The sequence below is a fragment of the Myxozyma melibiosi genome (genome assembly GCF_037950935.1).
Source record: "Myxozyma melibiosi strain Phaff 52-87 chromosome Unknown BZA70scaffold_3, whole genome shotgun sequence".
Taxonomy (NCBI): domain Eukaryota; kingdom Fungi; phylum Ascomycota; class Lipomycetes; order Lipomycetales; family Lipomycetaceae; genus Myxozyma; species Myxozyma melibiosi.
The window spans coordinates 947,797-970,723 of NW_027042917.1; the positions used below are offsets into that span (position 1 = coordinate 947,797).

General features: G+C 49.7%; 9 protein-coding genes across 9 annotated transcripts; 7 read left to right on the top strand and 2 right to left on the bottom strand.

Annotated features, from left to right (window-relative positions):
• The first annotated feature begins 747 nt into the window (after positions 1-747).
• BZA70DRAFT_134515 (mitochondrial carrier domain-containing protein) lies at positions 748-2,851 on the top strand. The gene is made up of 7 exons (XM_064909584.1): positions 748-1,026; positions 1,089-1,162; positions 1,255-1,661; positions 1,723-1,896; positions 1,961-2,149; positions 2,203-2,581; positions 2,642-2,851. Exons 1-7 carry the CDS (start codon positions 879-881, stop codon positions 2,780-2,782), a joined length of 1,512 nt encoding a protein of 503 aa, XP_064769432.1. The 5' UTR covers positions 748-878; the 3' UTR covers positions 2,783-2,851.
• On the bottom strand, positions 2,561-3,923 carry BZA70DRAFT_276501 (DNA-binding protein). Its single transcript, XM_064912312.1, has 3 exons — positions 3,567-3,923; positions 3,388-3,503; positions 2,561-3,313 (listed from the first exon to the last, which is right to left on the bottom strand). The coding sequence occupies exons 1-3, from the start codon at positions 3,840-3,842 to the stop codon at positions 2,920-2,922; spliced, it is 786 nt and encodes a 261-aa protein (XP_064769433.1). The 5' UTR covers positions 3,843-3,923; the 3' UTR covers positions 2,561-2,919.
• A 60-nt stretch (positions 3,924-3,983) lies between these two features.
• Positions 3,984-7,948, top strand: BZA70DRAFT_134572 (armadillo-type protein). The gene is made up of 5 exons (XM_064909585.1): positions 3,984-4,619; positions 4,680-5,071; positions 5,136-6,347; positions 6,410-6,538; positions 6,607-7,948. The coding sequence occupies exons 1-5, from the start codon at positions 4,163-4,165 to the stop codon at positions 7,741-7,743; spliced, it is 3,327 nt and encodes a 1,108-aa protein (XP_064769434.1). The 5' UTR covers positions 3,984-4,162; the 3' UTR covers positions 7,744-7,948.
• A 205-nt stretch (positions 7,949-8,153) lies between these two features.
• On the top strand, positions 8,154-8,486 carry BZA70DRAFT_266715 (uncharacterized protein; the record flags this gene model as incomplete). Its single annotated transcript, XM_064911047.1, has 1 exon — positions 8,154-8,486. One exon carries the CDS (start codon positions 8,154-8,156, stop codon positions 8,484-8,486), a length of 333 nt encoding a protein of 110 aa, XP_064769435.1.
• Positions 8,487-9,080: 594 nt separating this feature from the next.
• BZA70DRAFT_276507 (uncharacterized protein) lies at positions 9,081-10,466 on the bottom strand. Its single transcript, XM_064912313.1, has 4 exons — positions 10,148-10,466; positions 9,822-10,085; positions 9,394-9,740; positions 9,081-9,326 (listed from the first exon to the last, which is right to left on the bottom strand). The coding sequence occupies exons 1-4, from the start codon at positions 10,403-10,405 to the stop codon at positions 9,188-9,190; spliced, it is 1,008 nt and encodes a 335-aa protein (XP_064769436.1). The 5' UTR covers positions 10,406-10,466; the 3' UTR covers positions 9,081-9,187.
• A 1,211-nt stretch (positions 10,467-11,677) lies between these two features.
• On the top strand, positions 11,678-13,903 carry BZA70DRAFT_276514 (general substrate transporter). Its single transcript, XM_064912314.1, has one exon. It carries the CDS (start codon positions 11,874-11,876, stop codon positions 13,539-13,541), a length of 1,668 nt encoding a protein of 555 aa, XP_064769437.1. The 5' UTR covers positions 11,678-11,873; the 3' UTR covers positions 13,542-13,903.
• A 13-nt stretch (positions 13,904-13,916) lies between these two features.
• BZA70DRAFT_134625 (uncharacterized protein) lies at positions 13,917-16,940 on the top strand. Its single transcript, XM_064909586.1, has 2 exons — positions 13,917-14,396; positions 16,327-16,940. Exons 1-2 carry the CDS (start codon positions 14,145-14,147, stop codon positions 16,714-16,716), a joined length of 642 nt encoding a protein of 213 aa, XP_064769438.1. The 5' UTR covers positions 13,917-14,144; the 3' UTR covers positions 16,717-16,940.
• A 945-nt stretch (positions 16,941-17,885) lies between these two features.
• Positions 17,886-18,632, top strand: BZA70DRAFT_294685 (uncharacterized protein; the record flags this gene model as incomplete). Its single annotated transcript, XM_064914458.1, has 1 exon — positions 17,886-18,632. The coding sequence occupies exon 1, from the start codon at positions 17,991-17,993 to the stop codon at positions 18,630-18,632; it is 642 nt and encodes a 213-aa protein (XP_064769439.1). The 5' UTR covers positions 17,886-17,990.
• Positions 18,633-20,622: 1,990 nt separating this feature from the next.
• Positions 20,623-22,693, top strand: BZA70DRAFT_134641 (uncharacterized protein). The gene has a single exon (XM_064909587.1). It carries the CDS (start codon positions 21,036-21,038, stop codon positions 22,656-22,658), a length of 1,623 nt encoding a protein of 540 aa, XP_064769440.1. The 5' UTR covers positions 20,623-21,035; the 3' UTR covers positions 22,659-22,693.
• Positions 22,694-22,927: the final 234 nt, after the last annotated feature.

A 22,927-nucleotide genomic window follows, 5' to 3' on the forward strand; every position in this document is an offset into this window, starting at 1 on the left:
GCTTTCTGCTCATCCTCTCCGCTCTCGCCCGTCCCTGCTTCAAAAGCACATGCTTTCCGATGCCGATGATCTTCAACGGAAGTACGCGTCATCTGCATTTGTTAAACTGTTCACAGACTTTCGCGGCGCTGACAGACCAGTGTGATGTTCCACCGTACCCTACCAGAAGGAACATTGACGCTGACTGGGCGTCTTCACGGCGGCGGCTATGGCAGCTCCCAAATGATGTCGGCCACAACTCGATGACTTGATAAGAGTTGATAATCAGACAGCAGAGACAGCAGAGACAGATCAGAAGGTGAGGCTGCTCGTCGCTGTTTACGCTCCTCAACCTCGGCTTCTGATCTTCGCGTAGAAAGTGAGTGTGAGCGCAACTCCATCGCCTGCCCTTTCCACGCCCTACACAGTAGCCACAACAACAGCCACCCCGCTTCCCTGCACCCACATCCCTCTCCATATCTCTCTTCCAACCCTTCAGCTGACCCAAAAACACAATGCACCGGACTCGGCTCAGGCGCTGTTCCGGCCCATAATTGGGATTTCTGCGTGCGGCTGCTGGCCAAGTAAACAATGTTACCCTGCCTCTCGATATCCCCCTCGATATCCACTTCCTCATGACAATCAACCTGCCGTCAGCAGTCTTGGTCTCGTGCTCTTCCTCATCCTTGCTTCGCTACTAGTACATCTGCGAGACAGGTAGTCAGTTTGTCTGGTAATCAGTTTGATTCTAGCCTTTCTCTGTTTATCTTGGACCCTGTGCGCGCGACGTATGAGTACATAGACCGCGTCGATCGTGACAGGCACCTCTTAGATATGTGTTCAACTGACTTCCGACATACACAAATATAATCTCAAAGTGAAGTCACTTCGTCAGAGATATGGCCGTACATTCTCGGTTTAACGACCCAGAATCAAGAGCTGCACGGGAACAGCATATCCACGAGCTCTTCCAGCAGCTCGATACACAAAACAAGGGTTATCTCGATAAAGAATCGCTAAGTGAAGGCTTTCGTCAATTGAATCATCGTAAGTTTCGCTCTTGCTGGCTGATGCTTTTTTATTTTTTGTTGATTGTGGTTTTCTTGCAGCTCTGCAGAATGCGATTGGAATCACAAACGAAGTCATAACGCTCGTCGACCAGAGCGGGGACGGTACTATACAGGTGAGCATTCTACGTTATTTCTCGCGCTGGCGCGTTCAGCTTCAGTGCAACTTATTTTCCTGAAAGAGTTTATGTGTTGACATACGTGACAGTATCCCGAGTTCTTGCAGTTTGTGGAAAGAACAGAAGATCATCTATGGGCCCTCTTCCAAAGCGTCGACAAAGATCACAACGGCCGTCTAGACAGAGCAGATGTAGCCGCCGCTCTTCAAAGCTCAGGCCTTTCAGTCTCCGCCGACCGGTTAGATCAGTTCTTCAAGTCAATGGATCAAAATAATGACAACGCAATTACGTACAATGAATGGCGCGACTTTCTCCTGTTCATCCCGGTCGACAATATCAGTATCCGCGCGGCCTACCGGTATTTTATCGATAGTTATCCGATTACTTCAGATGGCGACGTATTTCTGAGCGACGAAACGCTGAGTGGCATAGGATATTTCCTTGCAGGCGGTGTAGCGGGCGCCATCTCGCGAACGGCGACGGCACCTTTTGACAGGTACAAACAAGCAACCTAATTTCCAACGTGTCTTCAGTGCGCTCACACTTGCTGTATCTAGATTGAAAGTGTATCTTATAGCTCAAACGGGCCAAGCTCCCCTAGCTACAAAAGTAGCAGCTCAGGGCGTCGCAGCCGAGATAGCATCGAAAGCGGTTCCGAAAAATGCTCTGGCAGAAGCTGTTCGCACTCTATGGCGACACGGTGGCATTCCAAACTTTTTTGTCGGAAACGGGTGAGTCTTCTAGCGTGCAATAGAGCCTCAAGAACGGCTTGCTAATGGTATTTTGATTGATCAGGCTGAATATTGTGAAGGTTTTCCCAGAATCGGCGATAAAGTTTGGATCATTTGAAGCGTCAAAAAGATTGTTTGCCGAGCTTGAAGGTACGACAGTTAATAATATGTCTGGAATATCTTCATTCATAGCTGGCGGTATTGGTGGCGCGGTTTCGCAGTTTGCAGTCTACCCTCTAGACACTCTTAAGTTGTTAGTATCCCTTCGATTTTCCCATTCATGGTGTATGCTGACTGAAATTACAGCCGTGTGCAATGCGAAGCGGAATCGAGTGACTTGCGAGGCAACAAACTGATGGTAAAGACAGCCAAAGATATGTGGCGATCCGGCGGCTTGCTGGGATACTATAGAGGCATCATTCTCGGAATCGGTGGCATTTTCCCATACGCGGCGCTCGACCTCGGCACATTCGAAGCTATGAAGAGGGCCTATATAAAAACTACGGCGAAGAAGGAAGGAATTGATGAGGAGAATGTGAAGATAAGTAATCTGGCGGTTCTTACGATGGGTGCGCTTAGTGGAAGTGTGGGTGCTTCTGTCGTGTACCCTATCAATCTGCTACGGACACGACTGCAGGCGCAGGGAACAGCTGCGCACCCTCAAACATATACAGGAATGAGAGACGTAAGTTATTTTTTGTATTTCATATGACTTCATCAACATCGACTGACTAAATCGCTCTAGGTCCTTCAAAAAACGATTCGAAATGAGGGTTACCACGCTTTGTTCCGGGGTCTAGTGCCAAACTTGCTGAAAGTTGCTCCGGCGGTCAGCATCAGCTACCTGGTATATGAGAACTGTAAAGCATTGTTTGGATTGAAATGATAGGTTGGCTTGGGTTTCATTGTGCGTGCCGTTTGTCGTTGGTTTTCTGTAATCGATAGACGGAAGGAAGATATGATCAGCAATAGAAAGTAGAACACCTCCATATAATGTCTCCAGTATTTAACTCGGCCGCTGCATCAGCGGGCTGGCAACTTCTCCTTCGCTTTTGACTCTTCTACCCAAACATCAAAGCTTAATGGGCCCATATATATATGCCTCAACGGGTTAAACTTCGGCAACATCCCATTTCTCGGCGGCGTCTTAACGTTCCCATTTACTGCAATATTCCCGTCGTCGGACGCCGCGGTAACCTCTGGCAGCGGATCTCGCTCCTGCGGCTGACTTTCGGCGGGGACCCATTTCGAAGTAGGTCCCGTAGGCGCTTCGGCGTCGTCGTTGAGCTCGATGGTGATTGTGAAGGTGCAGTCTGTAGGGAGGGTGCCGAGCATGGGGGACATTGTTGATAGTTTCATTATGCAGACTCGGAATTGCTCGTCCATGTCTGGTCTTTTTAGCTCGATGTTTTTCAAACTAGCAGTGGAAATAAATTAGACACAATCTCCTTTAGGCAACTGAAGCGGGAAAAAAAGAGGGAATATACATACTCTCGATCTTGATCTCTAAGAGGGATCTTGGGAAATCCAGAGACGTCAAAGACCACTCTCTCAAGCGGAACATTTGAGACTGAAATCAACACCACCGAGATTCTCGAAACCTCTCCCTTGATTCGTAAACGAGGTAAGAAGTCGGCAAAAACAATAAAGCCTCGATTGAAAAAACTTACGGTCCTCATCTGCTCAACGCACGCGCTGACTGCATTGCGCACCCATTCGCAAACTTCAGGATGTCGTGACTGCCGCACCGGATAATTATACTTCCTAGCCAAAAAGAAGGACTCGGCGGGGTATATCCTCCGCTCGAAGAGTATAGTGTGTACACTGACGACCAGGAACTCGGCGTAGATCGACAGCAGCTCGGAGTACGTCCATCGCGGCAGGACTGGCGTTGTCGCCCGCGTTGACGAGGAGGAAGATGCCCGAAGATGCTCAGCGTCGTTCATCTAAAAGACGACATACGCACACTTTCAGCTTAGCACCAGCACCATCGAAAACAGAGATGCGGTGACCGAACTGACCTCCACGCGTTGCCATCAATGATGTGGACGCGCGCTGTCATGTGACCACATAAACTGTGGTGCATCACGTGGTTTTCAAAGATTTCCATGACCCAACGCGTCCTTCCCGATCAAAGCGCGTCTTAGAGAAACTGAACTACTTTGCGCTTCTAAGGTGTAGGGTGAAGTAATACTGCTAGTACAATCTGCAAAGCGGAATTGAGCATTGGTATTCACGACAGGTTTCAAGAAGGTACAAGACAAAGATGGATCTGGTAGCGGATCTGCTTAATGCAACCCAGTCCTCCGAGCAATCGATCAGAACCTCTGCCGAGCAACAGATCAACGAGCTGCAAACCTCCCACGCGCCCGATCTCACGCGTGCGCTGATTGGAATTGGCTCTTCTCCCGCCTATGCCGTGCCGCTGCGCCAATCCGCACTCCTAGTGCTCAAGCACACGATCGCGCGCAAATGGTCTCTGCAATTCGAGGAATTCACGGGCGAGCCGCTGACGCAGGAAGTCAAGGCGCAAGTCCGGGCCGAGCTGTTCCAGATCATGCGGTCGTCCGAGCGGAGGCTGCAGGCATTGGCGGCGAATCTGGTGTCGAAGATTAGCAGCGCGGATTTTCCGGACGATTGGCCTGAGCTGTTTGATGATCTGATGGGGTTGATGAGGAGTAGTGAGAATGAGTGTATTCGAGGTGCTTTGGTGATTCTTAAAGGTGAGCTGTCGCGTTGTGCTGGTGTGAGTGATTATGGCTGACGCGGATGCTGGTATACAGAACTATTGGACGATGGCTTCACATTCGAGCAGTTTGCAACAATCGCCGGTCCAGTATTCGAAGCACTATACAGTCTATCTATATCCGACACGGTAAGTCCTAAACCGCCTCCTCTCATTCCCTCATCTAACAATTTTTCACTTTGCAATCAGATCGAAATCGCTACAAAAGCAGAGGTAATCGACGCCGTGAGCGCGGCACTGGACTTCTTCAACCAGGTCGACAATGCGACGCAGGAGATGGAGAGTTTCGTCGCAAACTCGATCGATAAGTGGTCTGAAGTTTTCGCGCGGAATATGACGATTCAGGTGGCGTCAGCGGCAGAGGGGGATCTCGCGAGTAGTCTGGCGGGAGGTTATGGCGTTCTTGCGTTGAAGTATAACACTGTTAAGGTGTGTTCAAACTCGAGATCCAGTTATTATAAGCTTTCGTGATGATTTAACAGCTGTTGTGCAGGCAATTCAACGACTGGAATCTACCTTCCCATCTCAATCTCAGGCAGCGGTTACTTCAAGACTTTTTCCAGCAGTATGGGACGATCTCCCGACCTCGGTGGCACTCTACACCTCTGTGTTCATCAACTCCGAGTCCGACGATCTGGACCTAGAAGACCCCGAAGGTGTCGCCAGATTCATCCGACTGATCCCGCTAGAAGAAATAGAATCCATCCGCAGCTGCGCGCAAGAACGCAAGGAAATCAGACAAAGCGTCAAGAGCTCGCCTGCGATGGTCGAAAGGCTGATGGACCTTGCTACGCTGATGAGCCAGATCTCGGCTGATACGGAAGAAGATTATAAAGACGATCCGAATTCGTTTGTTACCGAGGAGCTATCGCTGTCGACGAAATATACCTGCCGCACGGCGGCCTCGGATTTGGTGTCTGAGTTTAGCGATTTTGCGGTGAACCCCATAATCGATGCCTTAGCCAGCAAACTCATTGCATTAGCTTCGTCCGCAGACGGGGAGAAGAGACAGCAGCAAAGATTACTAAAGGCGTGTCTGTTTCTGCTGGAGGTCACGCTCGTGCAAGACCGGTCGTTTGGCAAACAACTGTTTGCGACACCGGCGATCGAGCAGATGGTGCAGATCATCTACAGCGGGATCTCATCCGACGACGTTTTCCTTCGCGCGCGCTCGTTCATCTTTGCCGGGACGTTCAGTCGTAATCTGAAAAGTCTGGCTGCGACATCACCTGCCTCCGCTGAGATCGCAGAGAAGCTGTACGATGCCGCATTGCAGAGCGCGTCTCAAGACAGCAGTTTCATCGTGCGTGCATGCTGTCTCCTCTCCATCCAACGCTTCTCATCCACCATCCCCCGCTCGCGACACAAGCCCACGCAAACCGCAATCGTGCAAGGCGTGAACTCCCTGATCGCCGACTCAGCAGACGACACGCCGTCGCTGCTCGTCGACGCGCTCGAGATCGCAATCAAGATCAGTCCGGACCTGGCGATCTTGCCTGAGACGCAGATCGTGCAGCTGCTGTTTCTGTCGGCGGCCAAGGACGCGGCGAATATCCAGCTCACGAGCGATACTTTTGAGGCCTTTGAGTTGCTCGCTGAACTCACCGAGCCGGCGCATTATCAAAAGTTCTCGGAGACGGCGATTCCGCCTCTTGTGCAGGGGCTCGGGAATGCGACCGGTAATGATGAGATTGCAAACTCGACTGTATGTGTTTTATGCCCTCCCTTTTGGAAATTTTGTGTGTGCACTTCTAATTGGATATCTAGTTGATTATGAGTTTATTGGCCATTTTGGTTCAACATGCGCCATCGCCTCTGCCCGCGGGTCTAGTAGACTACATCTTCCCCAAAACAGCAATTATCCTCATGACTTCGGACGACAATCAGCTTCTACAGGTACCCGTCTTCTTTTACTTTTCGGCGACTACACCGCTGAGCTTACTGCTAATAATATATATCGATAGTATGGCTCCGAGCTCCTAGCCCACATAATCGAGCACGACCCAGACCAACTGCGCGACTGGAAGGACACCCACGGCGTTCTCCAAAGCACGATCGCGAACCCGACCCCGAACGGGATCGAGGTCGTCCTGAGCATTGTCGCGCGCCTTCTCAACCCGTCGCTGATCGACGAATCGAGCGCGATGTGCATCGGCGAGGTCGTCAGCGCGGTCGTGGATAAATACGGCCGCGAGCTCGGAAGCGATTTGCTGGGTCAGTTGTTGTCGGCTACCGCGCAGCGGCTCGAGGCAGCGTCGAATCCGCTGTTTATCCAGAACCTGGTGTTGGTGTTTGCGCATATGGTGACGATTGATGCCGAGGGAGTCATTGGATTCCTTGCCGATCTTGAGTTTTCGAATAGCTCGGGTCTCGAGACGGTCGTGCGGGCGTGGTTGGATAACTTTGACGTCTTCCGCGGATACAAGGAAATCCAACTGAACGTACTCGCGCTCACGAAACTCTACCAGCTCCACGACCTACGGGTGGAAGAAATAGTCGTGAAAGGCGACATCCTCGTCGACGAGGCGTCCAAAAAGGGCGTCATCCTCACGCGCTCGCGGGCCAAAAACACACCGGTGCAGTACTCGATGATCCCGGCGCACGCCAAGATCGTAAAGTTGCTGGTCAGAGAACTCGGTGCGATTCCGAGCGATTCGGGGATCCCGAGTCGCGCGGGGATCATGGCAGCGGCGGAGTCGAATGAGAGCGCGGTGGATGAGGGCGATGGAGATGAGTGGGAGGATGTGTTTAATCCTGCTGATATCGGGCTTACTATGAACGGTTTGTCTACGCCAGTCATTTATCTGATTTTCTATAGAGCTAACTCTAGATGTCTAGAACTGAAAAAACTCGCTAGATCCGAAAGTTTCGGCGACGACGCCTCTGCCTCTGATCCCGACGACGACGACAATACAACCAGGACCGGCGGAGGGTTGTTCAACGACAAAGGCGGCGACGAGAGCACTAACGAGCTGCTGATCAAGTGTCTACGCGATATCTGCGCGACCGACGGACGCGAGCAGTTTAAAGCGCTGGTGACTAGCTATTGTTCGCGTAGCGAGCTTGAGATTCTAGAGCGGTGGCAGACGGTTCTGTTATAGTAGGCTTATCAGAAGATGACGTCATTTAGATGATTAATTAAGGTTTAACCTCTGCTCAGTATAAGGAAGCCGGAAAAGCCAGTAGACAACTTCCCGAGAACCCAACGTAAACAAATAAACCAATTACGCATCCCACCACCAACATTTCGGACATTAAACGTTATCTTCCTCGGGGATTTGAGGAAGAGGACGAGCTACACAGTCTGCTCGGTCGGGTTTTAAATGCCTTTCAGGCGAAGGGCGAACCCCCATACGCGTGGCTCACTCGTTTGGAAAACTTGGCCGATGAGATTCCGCAAGGACTCGAAGGACTCGAAGTCTGGCTCTGTCAGCTTGCGCGTAACCACTGCACCAATGTGAGACTGTACCGTCGACTCGAGGTAACGGCGAATCAGTGGGATTTCGAAGCAATGAAAGCCGTTTGTGCGGAATTGTCGGAAGAAACCTACTTCGGCACCGGAGCGTTAACTCACTTCAATGAGCCGTGCGACCTCGAAGAAGTCGGCGAAGAATCGACGGAGACCGAGTCGTCTCCGTCAAAGAAGCCCAAAGAATCAAAGACCGGCGAGAGTTCAGGTGAGGACGACAGGGATTCGAAGATGAACAAGCCGCCGTGCCAGTACTGTATCGATCATCATCGCCCGAACTATGAGAAACACGCCGAATCTAAATGCTGGATTAAGGATAAATCCAAATTTCCTGAAAAATGGGTCAAGAAAGCCTTCGAAATTGCAAAGAATTGAAGAAATAGATGCTAACATACCTCACTTTTTAGTTAAAGAATCTCAAAAAGTCCAAGTCCAAGTAGAGGGATCAGCTGCCCTCTCAGGACTTGGCGTCGCATGCAGCGCGCGGACCTTCGAGTCCAAGGTCGCTGGGTTATGGAGTGTGAGGATGTGAAGAATACAGGAGTGTGTAATTATTTACAATAGAATTCTTGATTACCATACAATTTCTCAAAATCATGAATCAGTGTCAACTTCTGAAATTCAGGAACATATAATCATTCGTGATCTCCACTTCCCTAATCTACGCAATGCTGGCACATACATGAACCATAGCTACCCGTCTCCGCGTCTAGCCGAGTTATTATATTGAATCGGAGGAGCAAGAATCTTCTCGAAAACGGATCTTGACAGCGGCGGCTGGCAGATACCAGTACACTCTGACGATCAACATAGGGCGGTGATAACTACTCGTTATGGCTGTTACTGTTGAGAACCTCCAAGCATTTCTGGGTTTGGTTGACTATTACCGACGACTCGTGCGAGATTAGGGGCATCTCAACGAAGCTACTTCGTCACAAGACTGTATATATATATATAGAATAGTATTTTCATAGCAAAGAGCAGAATATAAAGTAAATAACATTTTCAGCAATGAACGTGTAACAGCAAAGAGACAGAGGCTATTAGAGAATGTAGCAGCAGACACGGACTGGTGTTTATATATTTGTACTTTCAGCAAACTGCTCTCGCCGCTCCATTTTGGCAGCCCAGAGCGCGGCTCCGGTCACGTTTGTGAAACTAAAAAACATGCCGACGATGGGTAGCGTTTCCAGAATGCCAGCCACAGCACCGAATCTAGATAAAACAAAAGTCAGCTGATTCAAGAAAAGGGTGGTTATGAGTAAAAAATAAACAAACTGACGTGATGTAGCCGCCATATCGTCTTCTAATGAATAGACGAGTTTCCCGCGGCGTGAAAGCTTTGAGTTGGAAATAACGCATCTGCGCCGCCTTTGCAAACTCCAGACTTTTCAAAAGCGCAGCAATAAATGGTCCTACAAACGGGATAAATTGGATCGGTATCAAAAGCAGGTTTTTCAATAGAAGAAACGGGGAAGTAAGCCGGAGGATAAACAGGCGCCATTGCGCGCGCAGCTTGTGCACCGCGCTGCGGCTCGCGCGCTCGAGCACGACGGAGGACATTTCGGGCTCTGTAGCGTTAGCGGGGGAGTCTGCGACAAAGTCTTCGAGGCCGCGGAGTCGGAGGACCTATAGAGTGAAGGTCAGTGAGTGAGTGGTGAGGGTAAGTGAGTGTGAGGGTGCGTGATTGGTATAGGGTGAAGTCCGTACGGTGTCAAAGACTTTTTTGTGGGCGCCTTTGATGATGAATGTTTTGGCAATGATGCTGTAGATTGAGTATGCTTGGTTGAAAACCATGAAGAATGAGGTAAAGACGCCAGCTGGGCCGTTGAGGATGATCATGATGACTACCATGGGCGGGTAGGCCATTGCAAACCATCCAGAGTAGATGATGAGCATGATGATGATGAGAGGGAGGACGACATAGACAAAAGACGGCCAAAGCACTGGATGCCATAGAAAGTAGCCAATGCCCTTCAGAGGAGCTGTTAGTATATGAGAGATGATCAGATGGAGGGATGTAGAGGGGCAGTAACATAGAACGGATATCTGACAGCACAAGTAGTGACAGCAGTATAAGGGATGATGAAGATGAGCAAGATCCGGTAGGTGATTCCGGTGTATAAGAAAAAGAAAAGCCGATCAAGGGCAGATGCAACTTTCATCTTGGAGTGGCTAATGGCCGAGCTAGAGAGGTCGGGGATCGTCTTTGACCGCAGACTTGCGGCGATGCGATCAAATCTAGACTTGACATTGGAGACGCTGATGGCGTAGGAAAGTGGCAGAAACCACATGATCGGCGGTGGATGTCGAAGGCAAACCAGAAAAGAGCAATAAACTTGTCCCGGAGGATGGTTTTAGGCGGTAGGAAGAGAAGAAGAGGCCGTGCGCGAGGTGTTCAGCTGACTGTCGATTAAGGTTTTGGTAGGTGAGTGAGTGGTGCAACACAATAAACTAATATACGAAATAGAGTTTAGGCAATTTCAGGGGCGAGCGGATGCTACCCCGCATGATTACCTCAGCAAGACAGAATCGATCGCAGCCGGCGGGATATAGCCAGCGATGTAGAAGTAGCCAGAGGTATGGCTGGGGATATAGCCTGGGTGTGATTATAGCAGCTGGTAGCTATAGGAGGTGCTGTTGGCTGTACTGGGAATTAGCAGTAGGTAGGTGATAGATGATATCACTTGTTGTTGATGCTAAATACTGTGGGGTATACCTCCTAGTTCAGGACGAGAAGACGTTAGAGTGCCGGGTAGTCTTCAAACAAGCAGAGCCGGAAGAGATGCCACCGGCTACTCAAATCAAGAGTTTGCTGGAAGCAGAGGCATTGTTAAAAGGTGAGGTTTCCGGGGAGCAGGAAGAGTATGCATCCAGTCACTTCTCACTTCCCCCCGCATTTCATGTTCTCCACTTTCGACTGCTTCGCGGCGGAGATCAGAGTCGACCACCACCAGCTACTAACTATCACTAACAACTAACCTCGAGCAGACCCGGCTCGCATCCACCGGCTTTGGAAGCGCACAAGCTCAAGACATATTTATCTGAAGAGTGGATCGGACCGGCTTTGTCTGTCTTTGTCTTTGTTCCTGTTAGCCCTCGACTGCTGCATATCAGAGTTCCTTCCGCATCTCTGTTCTCTATCTAATATCTTCCTGCTTTTTTGACTTCAAATAATTCTATACAGCATCTACTTCAGAAAATACAAAGGAAGAAATCAAGAGCTCCGTGCGGATCGACAAAGCCGGTGGGCAGAGGAAAGAAAATAAGAAACTAAGAGAATGAAAATAAATAAATAAAAATAAAAACCCCACAACCAGAAAATTATTCTCGGCTGTCGAAGGAAAGCAGGAGAATCTCCTCCGGATACCTCTTTCTCTACTACATTCACCGTCCTTTACTTCATTTTCTATCGCGACGTTCCAGACAAAAGGACTCAAACTCAAGCACAAGACAAAGCCCCGCCGAACAATGGCGAAGAGTGCACTGGGCGCAATGCGGGGGTTATCAGCCCACAAACTCAAATGCCTCCCCCACAAAATCAAACCTCAAGCGAACTCCGGCGTCCGCTGCTGCCTGCGCCCTGATGCCGTTGACTCTCCTCCTCTTCCTCGTCCTCCATCGATATCCGTCCTCGACCCGGTGCTCGTCGCTACCCCTCCTCTTCCTCCCTCGACTATATCCTCCCCCTCTTCCCCTCCTCCCCTCCTCCTGCTCTTCCCACCCCACCCACCTTTCCTTCTCTCTTGTTGACCTCTACCCATGTCCTCCACAGCTGTCCACCCCTACGAGGAGAAAATCCACGACGACTTTGTCGAGAACGCCGTCGATGACGACGAGCACACCCTCGACCCCATCGAGGACAAGTACGGCGGCACCTACATGTGGCTCATCGCCACCTCCGCCGCCGTCGGTGGTCTTCTCTTTGGCTACGATCTTGCCATCATTTCCGGCGTCCTCGTCATGCTCGGCACCAGTCTAGACCACCACGTCCTGTCCTCCAACCAGCAGGAACTCCTCACCTCCATCACCTCCGGCGGCGCCTTCCTCGGTGCCCTCATGGCCGGTTTCATGCTCGACCGCTTCGGCCGCCGCACCGTCATCGGCATCGGTGCCATTATCTTCACCCTCGGCTCCCTCATCCAGGCTCTGTCCTGGTCGCTCGCGCAGATGACCGTCGGCCGTCTCGTCGTCGGCCTCGGCATCGGCGAGGCCGCCATGGTCGCCCCGATCTACATCGCCGAGGTCGCGCCCGCAAAGCTGCGCGGCCGTCTCGTCAGTCTTGACGCGAGCGCAATTACCTTTGGCCAGTGCGTCGCAAACATCTTCAACATCATCTTCGAGCACGTCGACCACGGCTGGCGCTACTCCGTCGCCCTCGGCTGCATCCCGTCCATCCTCCTCCTGATCCTCTGCTTCATCGTCCCCGAAACCCCGCGCCATCTGATCCGCAAAAACAAGATCGACGAGGCCATCCGCGTCACAGCCAAGATCTACATCCACGCCACGCCCGAGGAAGTCGAAAGCAAAGTCCGCAAAATCAGACACAAGTTCGAGATGGAGGAGCGCTACCGCGAGCTCACCTTCCGCCAGCAACTCTCACTGCTCTACAAAGATCCCGCAAACTTCAAAGCGCTCATCATTGCCTGTGGTATCATGGGTATCCAGCAGTTTGCCGGCTCAAACACGCTCATCTACTACTCGCCCACGCTTTTTGGTCTCGTCGGATTCAAGAACGCGATCGCCGTCTCGATCGTCATCACCGCAACAAACTTCGCCTCCGGCCTCCTGTGCTTGCCCTACCTCGACATCTTTGGCCGTCGCCGCTTCATCAACGTCACATACTGGGGCTGTCCTATCGTGCTCATTGTCGCGGCAGTCGCAATCAGTTACATCCCCATCAGCAAGGACCTCACTGTCGCCGACCAAAAAATGACCTGGGCCGGCGTCGTCGTGCTCGTCTGCACCATCCTCTTCATCCTCTTCTTTGCCTCCGCGCTCGGCAACATCCCCTGGCAAGGCAACGAGCTCTTTCCCATGGAAGTTCGCTCGCTTGGAACCATGATGCTCACGCTCACCTGCTGGGGCTCAAACATCGTCGTCTCCTCCACCTACCTCTCGATGATGAAGAACATCACTCCCAGCGGCACCTTCGGCTTCTACGCAGGCATCAACCTCATCGGCTACCTCTGCATCTTCTTCATGTACCCCGAGGTCTCCGGTATGACTCTCGAGCAGGTCAAGAACATCTTTGAGCAGAAGTTTGGCTGGCCGATGGTCAAGTACAGCGTGCGACTCTTCAAAGAACGTAAACAGGCCATGAAGTTGAAAGCGGCAGAGGCGAATGATTCCGCCGACAGCAGCGGCGTCGCGGGCTCTTTGCAATCGCAGCCTGAGCAGGTCCCTGTGGCTGAAGAGAAGGGTCAGTAATCTTGCCTTTCTTTTTCTTTCCGTTTTCGATTGTTTGTTGTGGGGAGAGTTACTGTAGCTACTGTTGAATTAAAAAATCTATTATATCGCCTCTTGATCATTCACAGCTTGTAAATCGTAGCAGCTAAATCAGCAATTTTTATATTGGTGCTTGTAGGGCTACTTCTATCGGCAGAGAAGGTTTCGTGAAGGCTTGGTATTGTACTACATGTGCTACACAAGACACTAAGCGAAGACGATAGCCGAGTGCACTCTTCAGGCTCAGACAGAGCTTAATTATTCCAGCATCATCTAGAATAAATTAAACTGCAGAGGATGTTGATGCATTATAGACACCAGAAACTAAGAATAGTACGCGAACGCGGCTGGATCAACCGCGGCTGGGGCGCGGTGAGCTAGTGCAGACTTAGCCGCACTCTACGGGCGCAGCAGACTGATTATTGCCATTCAGGGTTAGTTGTAAACAATCCCACGCCTCGAAAGACACCTCGTGCTCTCGATGAAGCTCAGAATTTACACAGAACCTCTGACTATAAAAATGCTGTCTCCTGCCGTTGTTTTCCTTTCTCTATCCTTATAGATATCTCAATCTCAAACAACAACATGAAATACTCACTTGCTCTCCCTCTCTCCCTTCTCGGACTCGCGGCCTCTGCTGCTGCTCAAGTCGCAAACGTCACCCTCGAGGTTATCTCCTCAGACTCCACAATCGACGGCAAATTCCTGACTTCCATCCACGAGAGCGCCGGCGTCAACTACGTCTTCCTCGCTGACTCTGGCGATTCCTACATTTACGACTACGGCGTCAATACCTTTTTCGGAACCAGCTTTGCCGGCGTTTCCGCGTTGCTCCAGGTCGATGATGAGCTCCTCACCGTCTCTGTCTTGGATGGGTACACCAAATTCGACATTGTCAAAGGCAACACCCTCGCCGTCAACGGCTCGTCCTCTGGCTTCTACGCCTGCAAGAACACGGGCGACCCTTACTCCTACTCCACCTCGGCCTACCAGGCGATGTTCTACAGCAGCGACGCTCCTTCAGACTGCATCCCCTTCACAATCGAGTACGTCCCTGTCGGACAATCCGCCAAGAACTCCTCAAGCACCACATACTCCAGCTCGACCACCAACGCGACCTCCACTTCTGTTCCTACCGCTACTTACACCGGAGGTGCGGGTATGCTCAAGGCCAGTGCTGCTTTGACCGTTGGTGTCGTTGTCGCTGCTTTGGCTCTTGTCCTATAAGCGCGTCTATTTCCGAATGCAGCTGCTCGTCAGGTTCGAAGTCTTGGAGATAAGACCTAGTCACTCTTAATGGTCACTGCCTCCAAAGATCTGTATGGAGGCAGATTTATCATCATCATCATCATCATTTGTATAATAGGAGTACCAGGGACAATGTAAATATGGCGTTATTAGGGAATATTGTTATTTTAAGTAATAGAATTCATATACAAGATACAATAAAATTCAGTAAAATCTATAAACAATTGAAATCGAAATCAGGTCCTAGAAAAACTGGGAGATTTAGTTGGATAGGACAGTAGTTGCCACTGGTTAAGATGCGAACTTGGAGAGTGGGCAATAAATGCAATGCACACTGGTGACGCTGCGAGAGTATCCGGGAACCTCATCTAACGGAACAGCTAATGCGCTGAAAACGCATGAAATAGATACTGTTGTATAGTAATGTGATATATATGGATGACATTCCAACCAAAAACTAGTAGAGTTGGCGTTTTCCGGATCCCGGAAGAATATAAGCTTGTGTACGGTCACATCTACCAAGACTAGAACTGATACAGATTCCACCTAACCAGCTCGAGCTCTCCTCACATCCGACACTTCCCAATTGATTCCGCCGACAGCAGCGGCGTCACGGGCTCTTTGCAATCGCAGCCTGAGCAGGTCCCTGTGGCTGAAGAAAAGGGTCAGTAACTGCCTTCTCTTTTTCCGAGTTTTATTGTTTGTTGTGGGGAGAGTTATTGTAGCTACTGTCAAGTTAAAAAATCTATTATATCACCTCTTGATCATTCTTGTATATCGTAGCAGCTAAATCAGCAGTTCTTATATTGGTGCTTGTAGGGCTACTTCTATCGGCAGAGAAGGTTTCGTGAAGGCTTGGTATTGTACTACATGTGCTACACAAGACACTAAGCGAAGACGATAGCCGAGTGCACTCTTCAGGCTCAGACAGAGCTTAATTACTCCAGCATCATCTAAAATAAATTAAACTGCAGAGGATGTTGATGCATTATAGACACCAGAAACTAAGAATAGTACGCGAACGTGGCTGGATCAACGACGCGGCTGGGGCGCGGTGAGCTAGTGCAGACTTAGCCGCACTCTACGGGCGCAGCAGACTGATTATTGCCATTCAGGGTTAGTTGTAAACAATCCCACGCCTCGAAAGACACCTCGTGCTCTCGATGAAGCTCAGAACTTACACAGAACCTCTGACTATAAAAATGCTGTCTCCTGCCGTTGTTTTCCTTTCTCTACCCTCACAGATATCTCAATCTCAAACAACAACATGAAATACTCACTTGCTCTCCCTCTCTCCCTTCTCGGACTCGCGGCCTCTGCTGCTGCTCAAGTCGCAAACGTCACCCTCGAGGTTATCTCCTCAGACTCCACAATCGACGGCAAATTCCTGACTTCCATCCACGAGAGCGCCGGCGTCAACTACGTCTTCCTCGCTGACTCTGGCGATTCCTACATTTACGACTACGGCGTCAACACCTTTTTCGGAACCAGCTTTGCCGGCGTTTCCGCGTTGCTCCAGGTCGATGATGAGCTCCTCACCGTCTCTGTCTTGGATGGGTACACCAAATTTGACATTGTCAAAGGCAACACCCTCGCCGTCAACGGCTCGTCCTCTGGCTTCTACGCTTGCAAGAACACGGGCGACCCTTACTCCTACTCTACCTCGGCCTACCAGGCAATGTTCTACAGCAGCGACGCTCCTTCAGACTGCATCCCCTTCACAATCGAGTACGTCCCTGTCGGACAATCCGCCAAGAACTCCTCAAGCACCACATACTCCAGCTCGACCACCAACGCGACCTCCACTTCTGTTCCTACCGCTACTTACACCGGAGGTGCGGGTATGCTCAAGGCCAGTGCTGCTTTGACCGTTGGTGTCGTTGTCGCTGCTTTGGCTCTTGTCCTATAAGCGCGTCTATTTCCGAATGCAGCTGCTCGTCAGGTTCGAAGTCTTGGAGATAAGACCTAGTCACTCTTAATGGTCACTGCCTCCAAAGATCTGTATGGAGGCAGATTTATCATCATCATCATCATCATTTGTATAATAGGAGTACCAGGGACAATGTAAATATGGCGTTATTAGGGAATATTGTTATTTTAAGTAATTGAATTCATATACAAGATACAATAAAATTCAGTAAAATCTATAAACAATTGAAATCGAAATCAGGGCCGACAATAAATTGGAAGGTTTAGCTGGATAGATGCGAACTTGGAGAGTGGGCAATAAATGCAATGCACACTGGTGACGCTGCGAGAGTATCTGGGAACCTCATCTAACGGAACAGCTAATGCGCTGAAAACGCATGAAATAGATACTGTTGTATAGTAATGCGATATATATGGATGATATTCCAACCAAAAACTCGTAGAGTTGACGTTTATCGGATCCCGGAGGAATATAAGCTTGTGTACGGTCACATCTACCAAGACTAGAACTGATACAGATTCCACCTAACCAGCTCGAGCTCTCCTCACATCCGACACTTCCCAAATGATTCCGCCGACAGCAGCGGCGTCACGGGCTCTTTGCAGTTGCAGCCTGAGCAGGTCCCTGTGGCTGAAGAGAAGGGTCAGTAATCTTGCCTTTCTTTTTCTTTCCGTTTTCGATTGTTTGTTGTGGGGAGAGCTACTGTAGCTACTGTTGAATTAAAAAATCTATTATATCGCCTCTTGATCATTCACAGCTTGTAAATCGTAGCAGCTAAATCAGCAATTTTTATATTGGTGCTTGTAGGGCTACTTCTATCGGCAGAGAAGGTTTCGTGAGGGCTTGGTATTGTACTACATGTGCTACACAAGACATTAAGCGAAGACGATAGCCGAGTGCACTCTTCAGGCTCAGACAGAGCTTAATTATTCCAGGATCATCTAAAATAAATTAAACTGCAGAGGATGTTGATGCATTATAGACACCAGAAACTAAGAATAGTACGCGAACGCGGCTGGATCAACCGCGGCTGGGGCGCGGTGAGCTAGTGCAGACTTAGCCGCACTCTACGGGCGCAGCAGACTGATTATTGCCATTCAGGGTTAGTTGTAAACAATCCCACGCCTCGAAAGACATCTCGTGCTCTCGATGAAGCTCAGAATTTACACAGAACCTCTGACTATAAAAATGCAGTCTCCTGCCGTTGTTTTACTCTCTCTATCCTTACAGATATCTCAATCTCAAACAACAACATGAAATACTCACTTGCTCTCCCTCTCTCCCTTCTCGGACTCGCGGCCTCTGCTGCTGCTCAAGTCGCAAACGTCACCCTCGAAGTCATCTCCTCAGACTCCACAATCGACGGCAAATTTCTGACTTCCATCCACGAGAGCGCCGGCGTCAACTACGTCTTCCTCGCTGACTCTGGCGATTCCTACATTTACGACTACGGCGTCAACACCTTTTTCGGAACCAGCTTTGCCGGCGTTTCCGCGTTGCTCCAGGTCGATGATGAGCTCCTCACCGTCTCTGTCTTGGATGGATACACCAAATTCGACATTGTCAAAGGCAACACCCTCGCCGTCAACGGCTCGTCCTCTGGCTTCTACGCTTGCAAGAACACGGGCGACCCTTACTCCTACTCTACCTCGGCCTACCAGGCAATGTTCTACAGCAGCGACGCTCCTTCAGACTGCATCCCCTTCACAATCGAGTACGTCCTTGTCGGACAATCCGCCAAGAACTCCTCAAGCACCACATACTCCAACTCGACCACCAACGCGACCTCCACTTCTGTTCCTACCGCTACTTACACCGGTGGTGCTGGCATGCTCAAGGCCAGCGCCGCTTTGACCGTCGGTGTCGTTGGCGCTGCTTTGGCTCTCGTCCTCTAAGCGCGTTTATTTCCGAATGCAGCTGCTCGTCAGGTTCGAAGTCTTGGAGATAAGACCTAGTCACTCTTGACAGCCACTGCCCCCAAAGATTTGTACGGAGGCAGATTTATCATCATCATCATTTGTATTATCGGAGTACCAGGGACATTGTAAATATGGCATTATTAGGGAGTATTGTAATTTTTAAGTAATTGAATTCATATACAAGATACAAAACAGTTCAGTAAAATCTATAAATAATTGAAATCGAAATCAGGGCCTAGAATAATTTGGAAGATGATTTAGCTGGATAGATGCGAACTTGGAGAGTGGACAATAAATGCAATGTACACCGGTGACGCTGCGCGAGTATCTGAGAACCTCATCTAACGGAACAGCTACTGCGCTGAAAACGCATGAAATAGATGCGCTTGTAGAGTGATGTGATATATATCAATAATCCAACCCAAAACTCGTAAAATTGACGTTTCTCGGATCCCGGATGAATACATGCTTTAGTCTACAGTCACATCGCCCAAGACTAGAACTATTACAAACTCCACCTAACCAACCCGTGCTCTCCTCACATCCGACACTCCCTTTCCTCCGAACCACTAGTGACTAGCTTACAGAATATGCATTTTGGCTAAAGCGTATGAAGTATGGGATATACTCTCGCTAGTTGCATTTTAGCGAGACATATGACTGATCAGAGACGTTTGGTGTCAACGGACTACCGTCACACCGTTGTCTTTTGCTTTTTGTTTCATTTATATATTAGACTGGGATTTGTGGTGTTTGCCACTACTGACAATAAAAGCAGATAGAACTAGTGTCGCTGGATAATTATCGTCTCTTCAGTAAAAAGACAAGCAAACCAGTACTGTAATGAATGACGCAATTCTTTATCTCATTTCATGGCATATCATTTATTTTAGCGAGAAACTCATAAGTGAGAATGATTTTGCAAGAACTAGCACATATGCAGCTAGTATCAATACACCAGATAATCCACCGAGAAAAAGGAATGGCATTGGTGATTGCGCTCACAGGACCCCCATCCCAACAACAGCACAACCAAGAAAAATGAAGTCGAAATCAGGAGAAAGCAGAAGAAGAGACGACTAGCGCAGATCATAAACCTATCGATTACCAGATGATACCGCACCTCCCGCCCGCCAATGCAGAACCCACTACCACGGTTCGCGCCGTTCAAAATAGAGGGAGAGACAGCACGAACAGTGGTTCAACGGCTGGTGCACGAGCCGGCAGGATGGACTGCATATGCGCATAAGACAGAGCGGGAATATTGCCGATGGATGTGAAAATCTGGACGACGCAGCGGTGCAGCGGTGGAATTCTTGGAATTGGGTGATCTGATTGTGTAGGGAGGGGTAGTCCGTTTCCGAGAGGTCGGTGCTTAATATCTCTGGGATTAATTAGAGATTGGTATTGACAATAGGTCAGTCAGGCAAACAGTTTTTTGTATCCCAATCCATCATCATCAAAGTCGATAACATCGACAATCATCGCCCAAAACTCCTCAAAACCAGTCAAATAGCATAAACAGACGAGAAATGTGAGCAGAACAAAAGACAGATGCGCAGATACGCAGATGCATGGATGCATAGATGTGCAGGTCTGGAGTATCAGCGTAGGTGATAAAGAATGCTGTTGAAAATGATATCATATCATTTCCTGCGCGTCTCTTGTCTGTGCTTTTGTCTGCATGTGGCTGTATTCCTGCAATATCAAGCGAGTTTTTTGGGGTTTCTGTGAGATGATATCGAGACTCGGTTCAATCCTTAATATAGCTATATCTTCAAATCTATGAAATATTAGTGCAGATTATCTATGAATATTAAAATGAATAGATACTTGAAGACTGTGACGACTTACAGAATATGCAGAGTGCGGCGGGGTAGTGGGGTGAAAAGACAAAAAGGCGAAAAGTTAAAGTCGTTGGTCTTCGGAAGTTTATCTCGAATCATTTCTATTAAATCCTGCAGATCATTATGAACAGCTGTATGAATTCTGGAAAATAAAGATGAGAATCTATTTTGATTATGAAGAATAATATTACAGATTCAAATTTATCGATCTATAGCATGCATTTGGGGATTTGTCGTGTGTTCGATATGACCGTTCGTTAGCCAGAGAATCCTCCGGTTGAAAGTGTACGCGTCCACCACACTCGACTTCATATCGCTCGCACATCACTTTCCAGTGCGCTACTTTCGCAGAACTACCGCCGACAATAGACCTATCACATAAACCGGCCAGCTGGTATCTAGCTTATAAAAATGAGCATATCAACCTCGGCTTGGACGAATATGATCTACGACAATATAAAAGAGCCGAGCCTGTCCTCGAGATATCCACCTCTCATCCACTTCATCTCTCACTTCACTCTGAACAATCAACATGGCTGAAATTCCCTCCTATGACGTGATCATCCTTGGCGCTGGTTTCTCCGGCTGCAGCCTTCTCTACCACCTCCGCAAAGCAGGCTACAACGTGCACATCTTTGAGAAAGCTCCCTGCGTCGGCGGCACCTGGTACTGGAATCACTACCCCGGTGCGCGCGTCGACTCCAACACGCCGATGTATGAGCTCGATATCCCGGAGGTGTACAACACCTGGAACTGGTCGCAGCGCTTCCCGGACTGGCAGGAGCTGCGCGAGTACTTCAAGCACGCCGACAAGGTGCTCGAGGTCTCGAAGGACACGGACTTCAACACCACCATCACCGACGCCGTTTGGGACGAGGTCTCTCAGACCTGGACCGTCACCGCCGAGAACGGGAAGCAGGCTCGTGCAAAGTTCTTCCTCGCCTGCGTCGGCTTTTGCGCAAAGAACTTTACCCCCGACTTCAAGGGTCTCAGCAAGTTCAAGGGCGAAGTCTACCACTCTAACGAGTGGCCCGAGGGCACCGTCGATCTTTCTGGCCGCCGGATCGGGTTGATTGGCACTGGATCTACCGGAGTGCAAATCACGCAAGAGGCGGGGCCGGTGTGTGAGGAGCTCTTTGTCTTTCAGCGCACGCCCAACCTCTGTCTTCATATGAAGCAGGAGCACTACGACCCTTCCGCGCCGATCGACAAGGCAAAGTACGAGGAGTATTTCAAGCAGCGCATTACCTCGTTCGGCGGCTTTCTTTTCGATTTCCTAAAGAAGAAAGCAATCGAAGACACCCCCGAAGAGCGCGAGAAGCTCTACGAAGAGCTATATGCGCAAGGCGGGTTCCAGTTCTGGGTCGCAAACTACCACGACGTGCTCCTCGACGCCGAGTCCAACAAGTTTGCCTACGATTTCTGGCAGCGCAAAGTGAGCGCGCGCATCATGGATCCCAAGATCGCCGAGATCCTCGCGCCCAAAGTCGCGCCTCACCCGTTCGGCACCAAGCGTCCTTCGCTCGAGCAAAACTACTACGAGCAGTTCAACCGCCCCAACGTGCACGTCGTCGACGTCAACGCCGAGCCGATCGCCGAGTTCACCGAGAACGGCATGCGCACGAGCGCCGGCGAGTACAAGTTCGACCTGTTGATCCTCGCAACCGGCTTCGACGCCTTGACCGGCTCGTACAAGCACATGAACATCAAAGGCATCAACGGTGTCGACCTCAACGAGAAATGGGCCGAGAAGACACGCACCTACCTCGGCATGACGGTCCATGACTTTCCAAACATGTTTTTCACCTACGGTCCGCAGGCGCCGACCGCGTTCTCGAACGGCCCGTCCTGCATCCAGGTCCAGACCAAGTTCATTCTCGACACGCTCAACCACATGCGCGACAACAAGCTCACTTCGTTCAACGCGACCGGCGACGCGGAGATGGAGTACACGACGCAGATCGGCGAGGACGCGAGCATGTCGCTGTTTCCGTTGGCAAAGTCGTGGTATATGGGCGCTAATATCCCCGGTAAGGCGGTCGAGATGTTGAATTATATCAGAGGATTGCCTGCGTATGTGGATCTGCTTGATACTGTCGAGAAGGAGAACTGGAAGGGAGTTGATTTTGCTCCTGTCGCTGTTGCCCAGAACTGATTTTGAATTTGATTTTTTGTTGTTGAGAAAGACAATTATTTGTTTGGCTACCTATCTCTGTTTTTGATTTTACATTATGATTGATTTGCGCAAGCGTTTAGAATATAGAAATACAAGTATACAAGTGAAACAAAAGCAAAAGACAACGGTGTGACGGTAGTCCGTTGACACCAAACGTCTCTGATCAGTCATATGTCTCGCTAAAATGCAACTAGCGAGAGTATATCCCATACTTCATACGCTTTAGCCAAAATGCATATTCTGTAAGC